Source organism: Zosterops lateralis (assembly GCF_965231275.1).
Source record: "Zosterops lateralis genome assembly, chromosome: 4".
In the NCBI taxonomy this organism is placed as follows: Eukaryota; Metazoa; Chordata; class Aves; order Passeriformes; family Zosteropidae; genus Zosterops; species Zosterops lateralis.
The window spans coordinates 60,516,583-60,530,958 of NC_139765.1; the positions used below are offsets into that span (position 1 = coordinate 60,516,583).

A 14,376-nucleotide genomic window follows, 5' to 3' on the forward strand; every position below is an offset into this window, starting at 1 on the left:
AGAACAGGAATCATTCTCTGTGTCAGAAAACATTTATCTGAATACCATAAGCTAATAAGCCATGGGAATAAAATACATTCTCACCTATGTGGATCTTTCTCATAATCAAATTCTTTTGTGGAAGAAATGTCTCCACTTTCCGTGATTGAGAATGGCACTGTTGCAGGGAGCAGTGAATACTGAAACGAAGAGAACAAGAAATTAGTCTTTTTATATTTGGACATACCTCCATTCATTCTTTGCCTTGTGAAACAGGGAATGTTAAAGAGAGTCATGCACCATGCAAATAACCTGCAAAAGCCACTGAGCAGATCTGCCAGAAGATGTAACAGCATGTCTTTATTTGCAGCTTCTTATGCCTCAGATGTGCCAGGGGTTAGAAGGCACACAGAGCTCACTGCCATTGCTTTGGAACACAAAGCAGAGTTAAAACCCCCACAGCTCTGCTTCCCTCCTCACCAGCTCAGCTTGACTGGGCAAAGACTGAGGACAGACTCCAAGTTAATTGCTTTCTTGAATAACACTAAACATCAAAGTAGCATCTTCGGGTTCAGTTCTTGAATGCACTGCATTTTATAAAGCCAAACTAAATAAAGCAAAGATACAGCATAATTCTTAGCTGAGTGCAGTTACTTTTCCCCAGCTACCAATTTATCATTTTCCACAAGTTTTTTTGAATATCAAGAATATTTGCGTTTCAGCCAACATGTTTTCATAATTTAAGATCACAGTTTGTCCTGGGATTGTCAAAAACCTGATATTAATTTGCCTTGTAAGTGATTTCCTTGCTGTCTCCTTTAAAAGAATTTACATTGTGATACAGAAGGCTAAAAATTTTATTTACTTTTAGTCACTCTCATCTACAAGAAACATTTTGTAAGCCTTTTTAAAATTTTTAAGTTTCTACTCTCTCTCTGATTAACTATGTCAAATTCTGCCTAATTTTGGAAGGTTGAGAACTTAAAATATACTTTTGTCCAAACATTAAGGCTGTTTTTTCTTAGTTTAGTATTGAGAATGCTTCTTTTTTTCCAGATTAAACATTTTCATGTGTTTCTGATAAGGAAGGAAGGATGTTGAAAGATGATGGCAATTAGCATTTCAGACACAGCAGATTGTATAATCTCTGGAGTTTTTTGTTTAATACAACTTACTTTGAGTTTTGCATTTTCAGGATCATCTGCATAAACTTGGTAAATGCGTCCTGGAGGCGTCCTTTCCAACACATAGATTGTCACAGCTGCATGGATATAAGTGTACTCAGTGTTATCTGAGTAAAAGTAAAGGACACAGCAGCAAAGAGACTGATGCACTGGAGCTGTCAGGATGTATTACTGCCTGCTGCATCTTCTCACTTCACAAATATAATTCCGAAATCATCATAAAGATCACAAATACTGGATATAAGTGTACTCAGTGTTATCTGAGTAAAAGTAAAGGACACAGCAGCAAAGAGACTGATGCACTGGAACTGTCGGGACGTATTACTGCCTGCTGCATCTTCTCACTTCACAAGTATAATTCCGAAATCATCACAAAGATCACAAATACTCAAAAGATAAAAAGAAACCAATTACATATCTGTAAACAGGCAACCACCACTGCAATATGAATTGTCCTTTCAGGGGAAAGACTGATCTTTCCTTATGGCCTGTCTTGAACTGTTCACAGGTTATGGAGTAAATTTTACATTTGGGCTACATCTTCACATCTTTTTACTATGCAGATGGGAAGAACACAGTCCTGTGCTAAGTCCTTATCACCATCCCCTTCCTGTCCACACCCTGTGCCCTGCCAGGAGAGCTCAGAGCATTTCCTCTTCATTTCTACTTTTCCATTACACTGTGAAGCAGATAAGTAGTGGATAGTCAGCACTGACTTAAATGTTCGCTTTACTAAGGCTGATAATTCAAGTGCAAGGTATGTTTCTTTCCATGCCAGGGATTCTCACAGCTGGGCTGTCACATACTCAGCCACTGGCAACAGGATTATCTCTCCTTGGGCAGAGCAATTAACAGGACAACAGATCTTTAGATCACATTATTTACTTTATGCCCTTTAGTGTCTTCTGGATCTGCTCTTTCTGGACTATTAATTTCCACTGTGACCCCTACTGACTGCTGCTCCTCACCAGAGCAGTGGGAATTCCAGAGCAGCGTAATGAGTTGTTCCCTGAGGACAACAATATGAATACAAAGTTTAATGAGAGGGAGATGCTTTTTCATAAACAGCAAATGTGCAATTAGTGTCTAATTGTGGCTGGTACTGTTAACTAAAGCCACGCAGTTAGACAGATCAGACATCTGTGCTCACCAATTTATGGCAGCTCTAGCTGAGAGTTAAGCTGATGCCTTTATTTGTAACAAGCTCCCACGTAGTGTGTTTCATGCTGTGTCGATCCCTCGAAGTGTCAGATTTAATTATTATTAGATTCCAGTGGCACCCATGATATGCAAGACACCAGCTATACCAAGAAGATGACACAACCTCTTCCCTGGGGGATGCTAATTTGCTTTACAACTAAGTATTGTATGGAATCAGGGATGTCAATGTGTTCAGGAGGCATCAGTGAGGAGGGCTGAATGTGAGCAGGCTGCTCTGCACCCATCCCTGCGCAGCAGGCAAAAGTAAGGCTGCAGCCTGGCTTCACTGTTCCAGTGTGGTCAGTCCAGACCTGGGGTGGGGGTTAGCAGCCAGCTCTGAATATCTGCCACAAAGGGATCACAGTTTAGTATTTTCAGTTTTTTTTAAACTGGACATTGAAGTATGCTTGGCCATACAGTGCTGTTAGGACAGCAAGTCTTCAAACAGGCTCTCAGTACTTTATAGAATGAACTGAACCGTTCTGGTACAATTTTTGCAGGTCTTCTTCATTGATATATAAGTAAGATGAGATCTCTTAGAGAGTAAGACAGTTATTCCCCGTCCCTTCTATTGATGACAGTGTCACTCACATCAGGTACAGCACAACATGCAAAGCCTGTACTGGCCACAGCTGCAGTCCAGGTTCTCCAGCCTCATTCCTAAGGCCACTGCACATTACTTCCCCTTGCATCTTTGCCCCTGGTTTAAAAGTAACCTTGATTAACATCAAATGCTCCATGTAGGAGACAGAGCTCTCTGCCTCTTTCCATTTGTACTACCTTAGATCACAATCTCTGGGGTCTCACTCTTAAGATTGATTTTCAACTTAATTTCTCATATGAAGGTGCAAATGGAATATGCAGATATAAAACATCTGCAAAGCAAGGTTTTTATGTTTTCGCACAGAAATTCTTGCACATATAATATGCATTCCTTGAAATTTATCTTGCTTGTCCAAATCAATCCAGTTTTCAACAAACTATAGAAAATAGTGCCCATACTCAATGGTTATAACCCCAGCAAACATCAAATTTCTAATTATTATAAAGAACATATGCATTTATTGGTATAATTTTTTAAAATTCTTCGGGTCCTTCAAAATGGTTAAATATTTTTTTAACAAAATTTCAAGAAAAATAAAAGGACATTTCCAGAGGTGAAGCAGACCAACTCTTTGTGTAAAACAAAGCTCTGACAAAAACTCTCTATTCCTCCCTTGTTTTCCTAAAGGAAAATGCCTAGACTACTTTAGCTACAGGCACTGTATGAGCTCAATATTTTTTAAGCCAATGTCATCTTTTCAAGTATTGTTCTTTTCAAATTCTACTTCATTGTCATTATCTAATTCATTCATTATCTAATTCATTATCTTACTTTGAATTGCCACATTTCCTCGAAATACAGGATGTTCATTTTTATCTTTTACTCGAATAGTCAATATGTTTAGGTCAGTTCTTCCAGCTGTATCTTCAACAAAAATCTGCAAATCAAAGCTCTTTGGCATAGTTTCATAATCTAGGACAGGGTTTCCAGTGGTAATAACCTGAAAATAAAATATTATTATTAGCACATGATGGAAGAGATGAAACTACAGTCTAAATGAGCAAATACAAATAAAGTGACACTTTCAATCAGTAAAGAGTGAGTGTTTTAGATAGTCTTTAACTTTTTGGCACATTTCTTATCAGTGGCAAAAATGTGACAGAAACAGAGTGAAGAGATCAAAATGTTGTGACTTCATGGAGTAACTCAAAGATCTTTTGTGGGAGGAACAGTTTGAGGAGGAGATAGCCTGGAAGGAGCCACCCTGCCTCACAGTGGTTTGTCTTCAAATTCAGCACTATGTCTCTCAGGTATGTGTCTGTGCCAGGTGTTTTCCTTTCCACACCATGCCCCAGGAGAGTTCAAGGTGTGATGAGACTGAGAATTTGGAGGAAGCCTTGCAAGACACAAGGGCAGCTTCACCTTTTCTGTGAATTAGGAACATGAGGAAGAAGATCTTTTACTTGAAATAAGGAGTATGGAGGCAGGAGACCACATAGTTTAACAGCTACCAGAACCTTCCTTGTATAACCTGTGTCTGGGAGAAGACTTGCAGGAAAACCACAGAAGAAGGGAGCTTCATGGGTACATTGTCTGAAAAAGGCACCAGAATTATTTGGGGAAAATGCTGAACTCATTGAAAAAATAACGTAGGCCTTGAGTTTTACAAGATTAATAAGGCAAAAAATTGCTTTATTTTGGTTTGGGGATTTAATTTCAAAGGCTTCCAGCTCTGCATATTGCCTCTTAACACAGAATATGTACTATGTAGACATTTTATAGACATTCTATGAAAAAACATAAAATGTAATCATTCTGGATTTAGAATGAGTCCAGAACAACAGGAGGATGTTGTATGCCTCAATCTTCACTGCTGAAACCAACAATAAAACAAGATCTTTCCTTTCTTGGACAAGAAAGGAAAAGATGACAGTTTTTTGTGTGGCTAAAAAACTGAAATTTGAACAGAGCAGTAGGGTGCTGCAGAACTGGAGAAGAAGAACAGTTGGGGGTCATGAGTGTGTGTGACAAGTAGCATGTCAGTGTATTTACAATACTCCAGAATAAAGGAGACTGAAGAGCATGCAGAAGGAGAACAATGAAATAAATCCTTGGGTTTAGATGAGATGCTGTGGGACAGAGGACAAACACAAAAGTGATGTCAGCACAGTTAGAAGACAAAAGTCAAAATAGAGATAATTAGCAAAGAGTTGGAGGAGAGTGAACAGAAGCACAAATGTTTGTGCCTTCTGGATCCACATGGATTTTTTTTTTGTTACAATACTGCAGGAGAAAACAACTGTGTTCTGGATGGTCTCCTTTCCTCCTATACTGTACAGATACAAGTTTCCCATAAAAGTAATGCTAAGACAGAAGAAACATTCTAAAAATCTGGTCACAACAGTGGAAACCTTGATGTTCAAAATGAATGTTTAATGGATATCTAAATATTGTAAACACATACAATGAATTCAACATTTTAAACTGGTTCTAAGCAGAAGTTATGTGTTCTAAGCAGAAGTTCACAGCCAAATATTTTCATTGGTGATGTAACTAGCCAGACTAAATGTGTCTAAATACACATCTTCCACCCTCCTTTATAAAGGCCTTGGTAGTGAAGATGTGAATCTAATGGTCTCTTTCTAGGTTGCTTTTGAACCTTTTTGTGAACAGCATGCCACTGGCACAGGCTGTGAGCCACCATTCGCTTTTTCTTCAGGTAGGAGCAAAGCTTACTTTAAAGGCAGGACTGCACACACTTGAAGCAGCTGCAGGCTTCATGAAAGGAGATCTAGAGTCACCCCTAAACTGTCTATCATTTGTTTCACATGAGAATTTCACTGCTCCTGGTCCCTGCTTCACCACCAATATATTCAGAGAGCACCACTAAGAGCATCCAGGTAGTTTCAGGAAGCAGCAGGTTTTCATGCATTCCACACATCTTCTGCTCTTGAGAACCTTCAAACAGGAGTAAGGTGAGGAGGAATGGACAGGACTAAGATCTCAGAAAATGTTACATGCTCAGAAGCTTCAAAATATATCAAGAAATGTGACATTGCTTTCTACTGATGCAACAGGACTAAATGTGCTTCATAAATGCTGAAGAGCCTGTCCTAGCAGGTACTTAGCTAATCTCATAATTCTTTCATTAAATACTGCCTTTTTCTAGATCTTAGCAAAGATGTAATGGCAGTAGATAGAGCTGAGGTGTCTGGTTTTAGATCACATCACTTTTGTGAAATATTGTACAGATCTGCTACAACATAGCATAAGTAACTAAAAGTAGCAATTCTCATCAAATAAATTAACAAAGAACACCCATGTATTTATCCTTGCTTTATGAGTTGTAATTAGCACTCATCTGCTAATTTGCAGAATTTGTATGTAGCTTGCTTTATGATTTTTTTCATGACTGAAATTCACTAGCTCAAACTCTTTGTTCTAATCCTCTGAAAGACTCAGGAAACCTTGAAAAAAGCAACAGTTCAAGCAAAACATAGAAAGGTTCACAGACCATTTCTATACTGTGGCTGTGGTATGAAACGGATACAAACTGGCACTTTGGCAGAAGCAGTCTCCAGTCTGCAACTCTTTTGGCCTTCCATTTTCATCCTTGTGACGCCCTGCTCTGTGCTAGAACAAGAACTTCTCCATAATCCTTGCCTTTAAAAAAAAAAAAAAAAAAAAAAAAAAAAAAAAGAACTTTTTGTCTATTACTTTTCCTCCAGATTAACTCCTCAGTCCCACTCAACAAGCAAATTCTTGTGCGTCATAACATAAAGATGGCATGGGACAGGAGCAAGAAAGGATAAGAAAGGACTATGTTTTGTTTTGCAGCAGAAGGGATCACTTTAATTCAAAATGCCAAATTAAAGCTTAGGAAGGGAGTCCTACATTATGGATTCTCTGTCAGCAAAGCCAATTAAAGGGATGTATCCCTTTCCTTCTGGTTGTTTCACAGGAGTTGAGGAAAGAGCATGAAGTAGAGTTTGGGAAGGTTTAGGTTAGATGTCAGGCAGATGTTTTTCACCCAGAAAGTGGCTGAACACTGGAACAGGCTGCCCAGGGAAGTGGTCACAGCACCAAGCCTGGCAGAGGTAAAGAGCCAATTGGACAATGCTCTCAGGCACCTGGGGTCATTCTTGGGGTGTCCTATATAGAACCAGGAGCTGTACTAGATATCCTGAAGGAACCCTTCCAACTCAGCATATTCTATAATTCTACGATTCTACAATCTCTTCAGCTGACACAGTCCAGGTATTTGTACAGTCCCACCCTATGCTTCACAGGTGAAAGAGGGCTTTTTTGAGAGGTTTTTTAACCGTTTCACTGCCCTGGCTGGGGAGCAGTAAAGAGCCATCAGAGCTGGTACAAGTGAGTTCTATACTCTGCTAGGAGGCTGAAGCATGGGAGCCACAGCAGCTCTCCACAGGCACATCAAATCCATGAGCCAATACCACCCAGGGCCACTGCCTCACTTTTCCCAAATTTTCTCCTAGAACCCAGCAAAGAGAAGAATAAAAGACCTGTTGTATCAGTTCTGTGAAAATCCAAATTTCTCTGGAAACATGCAGAAAAGGATATTCAAATCACCTTTTTAAGACTCTGCACCATTTCTATCTGTATCTATTAAAGCCACTGCTCAGTGTCACTATTCAGGCTCAGACATACAAGCAAGTTGCAATGGGATGACAAGTTATCATGCATCTGAACACTCATTGCCCATGACAAATGTGAGATAATACTTGCTAATTTATTCAACAATGAAAATCAGCCTGAAGTAATGGAAATTTGCCATAGAACAAGAGCGTGCAATGGATAGAGACAAGTCACAGATGTGTGGAAGGGTGATAACTTCTTACCTCAAGATAACTTCCTCATGTATCACAGCCTTTGTTCAGAATTAAAAATAACTTTGATCAGATTCAGCTTGATTTATTTTGGAAGTGAGACAAATTAATTTTAATTCCTGGTGAGAGTGGCCAAACAGAAGCTGGATGTGGTTTAACTAAGGTACTTTCATTTCACAGTGACTTCATACATATTAAGCTGAAAAACTATGGATAAAATCTCAAAACAGAAGCAGACCCTCCATGTTCTTCTTCACCTCTTATTTTCTAAAAATCACATTTTTTTCTATCACAGAATTAATGGAATTATTGAGATGAGTGATTTTTCCTAGATGCAATTAAAGTCATAATTACTATTACTATTTGTCTGTCATATCTATTACAGCATTTTTGAATTTTACCACAGTCTGCATTTAAAATTCTTCTCTGATTAAAAGACGAGACACTGTGCACTGTCAGTGCTCAGTAATCCAGGAAACATCAGCCTACAACTGAAAATTACTCAAACTTAAAGCTCACCGTGAATTCAAGACCTCCTTTTGGTTCAATGCCAAAAGCTTCTGTGAGTGGATTTGATTTTACTATGGTAGGGAGAGCTGCAACACCAGAAGCCAATGGAGAAACAGTCACATTAAAGCTATAGACTGAAACACCAGCTGCTGAGTTTTCTTCAACAATGCTTGTTGCAGGTAAGCCCTTAAGCAACTGGTGTCTTTTTCCTGCAGGGTGAAAATGAACATAAAATTACTCCTCAGAATCTTGAGCTAACAAGCACACAGCTTTTGTCAAGAGCTCCCATTAAGGAACACAAAATGCCCTGACTCTCTTTTTACCTATGAAGGGGGGTATTATGTGATAGTAAATCCAGTATTAATATCAAAAGAATCTATCATTTCTGTAATTCAGTCCTATAGTGTTGTCATTTAGAGTGGTTATTGCTAAAGTATTATTTTAGTGCATCATTTGCCTACATATATGTCTTTATACAGAAGCAAAGAAGCCAAATTTTTTTCTATTTTTTCATTTTGTCTCCTGTACTAATTAGTGCCTCTGTTCACTGTTACATCAAAAAGTACCTTGAATCACACAGACCCAGATACTAAAGAAGCAATATTTTTTGTGGACTACACTATCTGCAGCACTTATTTCTTCAATTTTCCCTCTTCTTTCTACAGCAGCTGTGTGCAAGCCTGGCTCTTGAGCAGTGTGAGTTAGTAACAATTTCAGGTGTGCTACTGTCATGTCTCCTGCTTTGAGCAAGGAAGAGCAACCTGAAGTCTTTGGAGAAGATGCAGGCCCACAAAAGCACATTATGGTTCAAAACTGCATGGAAGCTGCACATACTGGTGAGGCATCCAGCAGATTTGCACAAGCTCCTTGTTTGTCCTCTGGACTCCCCAAACCAAACTTTTTGCTGTCTCTGTTATTTGGCTTCTAGTTTTTGGCATTTTTGACAAAGGCCTGTTGTGCTTATGAAGAGTGTCTAGAAATCAGGACTGATACACTTCAGTAATCTTACACCCCTGAACCAGCAATGTAACTCAACATCAGACTATGGCAGGGCTGACTGTTTCTTGGGGATGCTTCATTGGCTCATCCAGAACACTCTCCAAGAAAGCTGGCGGTGCTCAGCTGAAATTCTTACACACTCTGTGCCAAGAGGGAGACAGATACTGCCCACTCAAGGGTCTGGACAGACTCTTCATACTCCAGCAATTACTGTGGCAAAAGCCCCATGAAGTCTTTTGTTGTTGTTGTTGCAGAGCTTCAAGGTGAAAAGCTGCTATAGGAACTAGTCTGAGACTATTAGAGTTGCAGCCCAAGGGCCCCTTCACAGCTGCATGGAGATTCTCATGCTCCCACACTGCAGATACAGCAGGTGCATGGGTCACTGATCCAGCTGGGATCACTCTGGTACTTACAGAAAAAAATGGCATTGAAGATAAACTACAGGTACAGGCTGGGATGTGGGAGACTGTGAGGTGGGAACTGCCTGAAAGAGTTAATCTGAAGAGGTCAGTTTGACATCCTGGTAGGACTGAGTTCAGCTGAGCTGTTACTGATTTATGTCAGCAGGAGCAAGATACAGTGAAGGACTAAGCTTTTATTACTGTTATTACAGGTTCTGGAAAACATCATCAACAAAAATCACCCATGCAAATGAGGCTGGGCTGAGAGGGGCTTCTGGAGATACATTTCCATAAGTGGAGCTGAACTTTGAATGTATAATCTCCTGTGGACAGGACTTGATGAATTCAGCTCACTCATCAAGCCACAATTCATTAATGGAAACCATTTATAAAAACAATGAAATAATTTACATTATTTAGAAATGTAGAAAGGAGTTGCTATTTTTGTATTATCTCCAAAGACTTCATTGGCTGTTTATTCAGAATTTGTCTTTCTAAATCAAGAGTTCCTACTTCTTGCTCTTTCTTTTTAATTGAAATTTTAGGTGCTACATCTTTTTCTTTTTCTAACCAATTTTACAAAAACTCTCCTTCCATATTCACAAATCCTTGCTTACCTCTTTACTTTTCAGAACAAGATATTTCTGAAGCAATTAAACACATTATTTATCAGAATTATCAATTACAATCATTGACAAATTATGAGTCCAAAACAAAGCAATAATGAGATTAGTTTGGAGAAGTTTATGTATATTTAAAACTTATTTATCTGTGATGTGCCAGTCTTTAGAGTGTGTTTGAGTGACAGCTTCAAGATTTTCTCTTTCCACAACCACGCAGGTTAGAAAAAATGCTATTTTTCAAAAAAAGCTGACAGTGGCAGGCAGTGTCCTAATCACAGGTTTGGGAACATCAGGAAAACCACTGAATACTGACAGGTTCCTGAGGGATGACAGAACTCTTACAGTCCCTTGAGATGAAAATGACCCTACCAGAGCAGGTAGCTTACAGCAACACCAGTGCTTTGTGTGCCACACAGACTTCACACAGTTTGAAGATCTACTAAGTTGCTAATGTGCAAATACTCATATTGGCAAAACTCTCATGTATTTACACTGGTCAAAGTTAGTGATATTATACTGTCTAATATTGTCTACAAATTTCTTTGTGGTTGGTCCTGTTTGGTTGCTTGTTTTATTTCATCAAAGAGAAATGTTATCAATTTTTGAAGGGAGGATACTGGAATATAACTACTAGTTATTGTTTCTTGGAGAGCTGACCTCCTTTCCCACTCCAATATTGTCATACTGAGCAGTGGCTATTAGAAATGAAGTGCCTCATCCAACAAAGCATTCTAGCAAAGAGTCATATTCTCTTCATTATACTGCTGTAACCACAGAGCCCAATCTATTTCAGTAGGAAAATAATTGTTCCTTGATTTTTCCCATCTGTGTCTGATCCCTAAATATGTATTATAAAGTTCCCTAGAGAAAGTATAACAGCCAACAGTGTTCTAATTTTAGTAGCATAATGAAATCATGTTCTTACCAGATACTACTCCCAGCAAAACTAGGAAAAGGAGCATGCTCTTCATTGTCTTTACGACCCTGTCCTTCATGTTCCCAGGATGCAAACTGAAGGAAGATCATAGTATGTTTTCCCCACCTAAATTCTTCCTCTTTTTCATGTTGTGCAGTGAGAAATGAAACAAAGGACCCATGTCTCCAAGGGAGTTCCCAAACACTGTCAGCTTGTTTGCTTGTCAGGGAACTGCTCCTTGCTGACACTTCATTCACAGCCCTGGTCTATACTTGGGAAAACAGTCATTAATTGTCCTTTCACTATAATCATCTTATTCAGTGAAGCATTATGAAGAGAATCTAGTATGTTTTAAATCTGGAAATACTGTGCTGCTTTCACCACTCTGGCAATGAGGTGCTCTCTTCACACACCAGAATTAAATACTCATGATTTTTTTTACCCAAACTAAGAATCTGAAGATTTCTTATTTTTCTGTCTACCAGAGAATCAGTCAGACCACAGATACTGCATATTTGGAGGTGAGTCATGTGTACATGATGAAGTTTGTACATTATGAAGTCTGTACATGATGCAGCTTTTCTGTAGCTCTCCTAGGAACAGCATGGACCCCCACAGAAGTGTACTGGTTCCCTTAGATTAGGCATTTAACTTGCCAGCCCACAATACAACCAACATTTTTTTTTTTTTTCTGAAACTAAGGACAGTCCTAGTATTATTTCATGGAGCATAGGAGAGAAGTGACACTAATACATGAACTGGATGCAATATAGGTGCATTAGAATTTAGCCTGGAAAGGACCTCTGGAGGTCACCTAGTCAAATATGCTGCTCAAAGCAGGCTTAATTAAATCAGGTTGTTCAGGGATTTAGTTGATTCTCAAGACCTCTTCACAAACTTAGCAGCTCTACTAAGAGGCAGAATTTTGAGATTCAGATTTAACACAGCTGTGGAGAAACCTGACTGATTTGTGATTCAAGCTGGCGTCTCTTGATGTTTCTGCATGACTCTCTGTGGTCATCCCACTGAAAGCTGACATTAGCTCAGAAAGTTCTGTCCCTTTCTTCTGTGTTTTGTGTAGCATAAGCACATTAATTGAGCATGCTGAACATGAGCAGCTAGTTTAACACTGGGACATTGCCTATGCTCACTGCATTCACACCTTGGGCTATGATAACTATGTGGCTCAGAGAATTCTGCTGACACAATGGACCTGGACAAGATGCCCCAGTAAAGCCAACTGATTGGGACTGAACCATACCTACACAGCAGATACTGTTTTGAGGAATCATGAGAAATACTCATTTGATGGCTAGTCTGCATCTATTTTAAAGTGCTTCATGGACCTTGTAATAGTTAAAAGTGGATGTGTCCACACCGTATCATCTAGGAACACAACCTGTAGTAGCAGGAAGCTGATCTTCCTTTGTCTCAGGAAATGTGTGCCTAGGCTTCATGTTAGTAAAAACAGTGTATGCAAAATCTCACTCTCAAATGACCTAGTTATGCTGATAATAATGTAAATATATTTATATTGTCAAAAAATTCTAACCTATCTTTTTATCTACCAGATCTTTGCCATCCCCTTCATATGCATTACCTGAGTTCACAAAAAAGCTTTGGATCTTATTGGATACCTCGCAGAGATGAGGTCTGTGTGCACAGGCATGAATCAGGCTTGTACAATGAGATGTCTTGTACAGTGATCTTCTACTAATTACCAGAACAGTGAAAAACTGCTTCTAGCTTAATTCCCTCCTTTTAGTTGTAATGTGTAATCTATCCCATTATAGGCCTGTTTCTTTAAGTCTTGAAAAAAACTATAGAAACATCTGGGATAAGTTTCAAAGTCTTTCAGATACATTTCTAAATTTGTTTAGTATCTACTTTGAGTGATAGGACCGATTCCATCCTATGCTGTGGATAGCCAAGTGTTCTCCAGAATTCAGGGGTCATGATTTTATCCTTTATTTTCTTTCTTTTGCTCTTAGGCTGGGGTTTGGTGGGGAGGAGGGGGGATTTGGTTTTGATGTGGCTTGAGGTGTTTTTTCTTCCTATAAATACATTTCTCAGCTTCTTTGTTTTGATCCTCCTTCTGGCAATGTACACTGATCTATTTTCAGCAAGGATTCAAGGTCCATAAACATAAATCAGACATTATTTATGATATAGACACTATAGAGAGGTATAGGAGACATGTGGGAAAGGCATGTGGAGTGTACCTGTGCTTGAAATGCTAGCCTGTCCCCACCTTCACCTGGAAACGCAATGGGTAATTGTTTCAGGTACTAAGTGAATACCCATGCAGCAGTTAATTTCTGCTTTCCCTCTAAATATGTCTCCAGGGCTTTCAAGTAGTTCCTGTTAAGCCTCGTGGTTCAAGCATGTTGTGAGGAGACTGTAAAGGTGACCATGGAGATGAGGGGAGAGCCAAGAATAGCACACAGGCAGGGGAGTGTGGAGAGCAGGTCATATGGGTGGAGTAAGGTGAGCAGAAAGGGCTCTGGCTCTTTCTTCTTCCTTGAGTCACTTCCAGTATGTCCGATCACTTTCCTTAGATCCCTCATTTCTTGTATTCCTCCAAGTCGATTTCTGTAGTTCTCAGATTCAACCTGCCAGGCTGTGAGGCATGAAGTGAAAGGGCAGCCAGAATTAAAAGAGAGCCCAGAAGAGGTTGAAAATCAAGTACAAAAAAGCACACAAGCTGGTTAGGAATAGGTGAATTAGGAAAAGGTAAGCAAAGCAGAAATTCACTGGCAAGTCTAGCAACAGCAACACACTGTGAGGAGGTGAAGAATGAGCTTTGTGGTAATATAAAGCAACTAGACGAAGAGAGTGTCAAGGCAACACTAGCAAGAATACAATCAGGGAGTTTTCAGGCAAAATAGAGGGAAGATTAATTTTGGAGCAAATGAAGAAGTCAAGAAAAAAATGGGTTTTTGTAATTCTTTGGTTTTCAAGATGATTTGCAACTTCATTTGGGTGATTTGGAGCAAAAAAAATGCACTTCTGTAAAAAAGGTCTTCTGAATAATCAGGTAAAGTGGAGAATATGAGGAATATGAAACATCTTTCAAGAAATTAAAGAATCCTGGTTCCAAGGAAAAGATCAACAGATAGGAATATGAGAGAATGCATTGATCTTAAGTTGGGAGAGAGAAAGAACATGAG

The 14,376-nt window shown here is 39.2% G+C and overlaps 1 protein-coding gene across 1 annotated transcript in view; it reads right to left on the bottom strand.

Annotated features, from left to right (window-relative positions):
- CDHR3 (cadherin related family member 3) overlaps positions 1–11,285 on the bottom strand; it is a gene marked incomplete at both ends in the record, with an annotated part of 34,096 nt that extends 22,811 nt beyond the window's left edge. Inside the window, 5 exons of the mRNA XM_083860096.1 lie at positions 85–179; positions 1,155–1,240; positions 3,739–3,907; positions 8,277–8,476; positions 11,216–11,285. Coding sequence (XP_083716222.1) covers positions 85–179; positions 1,155–1,240; positions 3,739–3,907; positions 8,277–8,476; positions 11,216–11,285 — 620 coding nt within the window. The remainder of the gene's footprint in view (positions 1–84; positions 180–1,154; positions 1,241–3,738; positions 3,908–8,276; positions 8,477–11,215) is intronic.
- Between the last annotated feature and the right edge of the window lie 3,091 nt (positions 11,286–14,376).